At 37.9% G+C, this 4362-nt stretch overlaps 1 protein-coding gene across 1 annotated transcript; it reads left to right on the forward strand.

Annotated features, from left to right (window-relative positions):
• Positions 1 to 210: 210 nt before the first annotated feature.
• LOC133744256 (uncharacterized) lies at positions 211 to 2397 on the forward strand. The gene is made up of 5 exons (XM_062172392.1): positions 211 to 518; positions 669 to 911; positions 1032 to 1648; positions 1764 to 1814; positions 2045 to 2397. Exons 1-5 carry the CDS (start codon positions 211 to 213, stop codon positions 2395 to 2397), a joined length of 1572 nt encoding a protein of 523 aa, XP_062028376.1.
• Positions 2398 to 4362: the final 1965 nt, after the last annotated feature.

Below are 4362 nucleotides of genomic sequence, written 5' to 3' on the forward strand. Positions count from 1 at the left end.
CTAACTTTATATTCTTTAGCCTGTCTTATTTAAATAGTGAGTGTTCTTTTCACAAACCCATTAGAAGTATATATATGTCAAGGAGGCACATATTAAATCCATTAGACATTAAAGTCTGTTGCTAGTTAGTAACTAATAGTAATGTATAATTAGTTGTAGTTGTATAATTTTAATGGTGGTATTTATATAATATTATAGGTATTAAATATAATGACAGATCACCGGAAACCCAAGAGGTACAAAAATCTTTTGTCATGGTTTACAAGTGATAGTGTCGATGAGATTAGAAGTGGGAGTGGGAGTGGGAGTAGAAATGTGACTGAGAATTTTGTTAATGATGTCCCTTTAAATCGTTCTCCATCTATTCCACTAGAAGAGTGTCATAATGAAAGAATTGAGAGAGAAGAAAGTTTTGATGTTAGTTCTCTAGAACGTGATCCAGGAATACGGCGTCCAATATGCAAGTACCCTTTGAATGAGGGTGACAATATTCGAAAAGCTTATGTGGTCTTAGGATCGTATCAACCTCACTTAAGTAGTTACCCATTATCATTTGACGGAGGTCAAGGTCGAAAATTTAATCCTAAGTAGTTCAAAGAATGGCCCTGGCTTGAGTATTCCGCAGAGTTGGACAAAGCATTTTGCTTCCCTTGTTTCTTGTTTGATAGTTATCCATCCCATCATCCAGCATTTACTGAGCATGGGTTTCAAGGTTGGAAAAATGTTATGTCAAAAAAATCTGGCATTGTCTCTCACATGGGAGTCTTAAATTCTCCACATAATATTTCCATGCACAAGTGGGAGTCACTAAGAAACCCATCTAAGCATATTGAAAGGGTCATTAGCACACAATCATCACAAGAAGTAGCAGATAACCGACTCCGGCTTATTACTACTATAGAGAGTGTAAGGTTGTTGGCATGCCAAGGATGTGCTTTTAGAGGCCATGATGAATCGGTTAATTAATCTAATGGTGGCAATTTCAATGCCATTGTGGATTCCTTTGGAAGAATGAATATGGATATTCGCAGAGTCTTACAAAATGCTCCTGGAAATGCCAAGTATATTTCTCCCATTATTCAAAAACAAATTCTAAATATACTTGGTAACAAAGTTAGAACCAAGATTCGGGAGGAAGTGGGAGATGCCAAATTTTGTATCCTTGTTGATGAAGCTGTTGATGTATCTAATAGGGAACAAATGGCTATCATTCTTCGATTTGTTGATTGTCATGGGTTTATTAGAGAACGGTTTTTCAAAGTGCTTAGTGTGGAAGACACTTGTTCTCAAACTCTAAAATATGAGATATCCAAAGTTCTTACTCAATATGATCTTCAAGTAGAAAATATGCGTGGGCAAGGATATGATGGTGCTAGCAACATACGGGGTGAATTTAATGGTTTACAAGCTTTGTTTCGTGAAGAGTGTCCATATGCATATTATGTTCATTGTTTTGCTCATCACTTACAATTGACTTTAAATGCTGCAGCTAAAGTGGTGCATGATATATGGGAATTCTTTTCAACTCTAAGTTTGATTGTAAATTTTGTTGATTCTTCTGCAAAAAGACATTCAGCTAATTTGAGAGTTATTAGAGAAGAAGAAATTGCAGATTTAATGGCTGCTGGAGCACTTGAGACTGGTAGAGGTGCTAATCAGACTTGCACTTTTACAACGAGCAGGGGCTACTCGTTGGGGTTCACATCTTCGCTCTATTTCAAGTTTGATTAAGTTATTTGGAGCTACCCAAACAACTCTTGCAGATTTGGTTGCAAATGGACCAAATAAAGTACAAGGAGAAGCAAAGAGTGTAGGTAATGCAATGAAGCATTTTGAGTGTTTTGCTTGCTTTTGATGCATGATGTCATGAAGATTACTGATTTTCTTTGTCAGTCATTGCAAAAAAAAGCCATAGACATCTTCAATGCTCTCAATTTTCTTTCAATAACAAAATCAAAACTTCAAGATATGAGAGAAGATGGTTGGGATGATTTGATTATGAGGGTTGAATCATTTTGTTATCAGTATGATATTATTATGCCAGATATGTCTGCTCCTTACAAGAAAAGTACAAGGGCTTGTGAACAAAATATTACAAATGAGCATTATTATCGGGTCAATACACTTAATGTTGTGATAGACTTTCAGTTGGCAGAGTTGGATAGTAGATTTACAGATAATTCGTTGGAGCTCCTTATTCTTAGTGCTACATTTGATCCACGTGATAATTTTCGATCATTTAAATGTGAAGATGTTTGCAATCTTGCTTTGAGGTTTTATCCTCATGATTTTACATCATATGATATGCTTGCTCTAGATATGGAGTGTGGGTATTTTCTAGCAGATATTCAAAAGGATCCAAGATTTGCCAACACAGCTACTGTGTCTGATTTGTAGTCTGGGATCGGTTTGGCTCGGCTCGGGAACATGCCTATACCGATATCGATACCGAGTTTATAGTCGGCTCGGTTCGGTTCGGTACGCCGGAATCTCATATGCAATACTGATTAGGCCCGAATCCGATCGGTTCGGTACCAATCGGCCTGAACTGCTTTGAACAGAAAAATTTCCAGAAACCTGAAATAATGCAGCATTGTAAATTTGCAAACCTTTCTAATTAGTTCTCCAATGAACTTCATGCACATTTCTGTCCAAAATGCAAATCAAAGCAGAACTTGGAACTACAAAAGTACAAATAACTAAAATAACTAAATAAGTGGTTAACAAATCTAAAGTGCATAACTGCAAATAGCCAAATAGTTCCCAGTTCCCACTGTTATAAGCCTATCAGCTTAATATTACATGGAAATGTTCACAAACCAGTGAAACCACAGTAGCAAACTAGCAATTGAAATAAGTTCATGAAAATATGAAACAATCAAGTTGAAAAATGAAAACTGAAAGAGTCCATCCTTGCGGCATAAACCAGAAAGTCAGAAACTAATCACATCAAGGCAATAGGCATCAACTGTTTTCTAAATCATCAGACACCATTTCATCCTCGGAGTCATCTTCACTGAGTTGAACAACTTCATCATCAGTTCCAATACCATTCTTTCCCTTAGCTTTTGGAGGAGGACAAGAGGTTGAAGAGGCTGAGGTTACATGATCTACATACCAAAGTACAAAACACAAGAAAGTGTAGTCAGAATGTAAAAAATAAATGCAGAAACTGAAATGTAAAAAGCGAAAACTGAAAAATAAAAAAACAAACACAGAAAGTTAAAAATCTGCACCTTTCTCACACTTTTCATAGAACTCATAATCTTTGATGCATGGTTCATCTTCTATGCAGCTAATATCATTCCCCCTTAACCAACTTTGTAGACAAATCAATGCTTCGACAGATTTAGGAGTCAATGAACTCCTAAAGTTGTCTATTACTCTCCCTCCGGTGCTAAAACCAGACTCCGATGCAACTGTCGAAACTTGAATAGCCAACACATCTTTGGCTATTGCTTGAAGTATAGGGTACTTGGCTCCATTGATTTTCCACCATAACAGAATCGGGAACTCGAACCCTTCCTTCTCATTTGTGAATTCAAGAGGGTCCAGCAAGTATTTGTCTACTTCATGTGAAACCACAGCCTCATCAAGCTCATAAACTACTTTCCTCCAATCATTGATGTAAGATTGTCTTCCTCTGCTGTCGGTGCTTGTTACAGTGCTTTGTGAAGATGAGCTTTCAACCTCTATTTGACCTCTCTTCTTTGCAGGGGCCTCCTTTGGTGCATACTCTTCATACAAGGACATCAACACATCATGTAACTCCCTCGGTTTAGTCTGCACATCTTCCAATTCAAACCCTTCATTTGTCAAAAGATGAGTTACATGCCTTAGCTTGAATCTAGGATCAAGGATCACCCCATAAACACCAAGGGATTCAAATCCCGAAAGCCACCATAATACTTGATGAATTTGGACCTCATATTTGCTGCCATATCACTCAAAACCTTCTCGGTGTCCGAACCTGTTGCAATTTCAGGTTCTATGAAGAGCTTGCTAATCTCCGATTCGATTGACAACACATCATGAAAAGTGGTATGGATTGTGGGCCTATTACTTGCACTAACTCGTAGAGTTACATCATATAATACCCTAAGAAACTACACAAACACTTCCGCCTTATCCCATTCATCCTCGGATGGAGGCCCCACTCTAGGCCTCTTGCTTTTACTTGGAACCAAATTTCCTTCCTCATCATACTCTTCCTCAGGCTCTTTGAAATAGGCTGAAAAGCCGCTGTCCGGTTGCTCCTCCATCCTTGCAAAGGCTGCTTTGAACTTCAAGGCAGCTTCCAACATTAAGAATGTTGAATTCCACCTCGTGGGAACATCCATAACAACCAATCCTCTGCAAGGG

The sequence above is a fragment of the Rosa rugosa genome, chromosome 4 (genome assembly GCF_958449725.1).
Source record: "Rosa rugosa chromosome 4, drRosRugo1.1, whole genome shotgun sequence".
Classification (NCBI taxonomy): Eukaryota; Viridiplantae; Streptophyta; class Magnoliopsida; order Rosales; family Rosaceae; genus Rosa; species Rosa rugosa.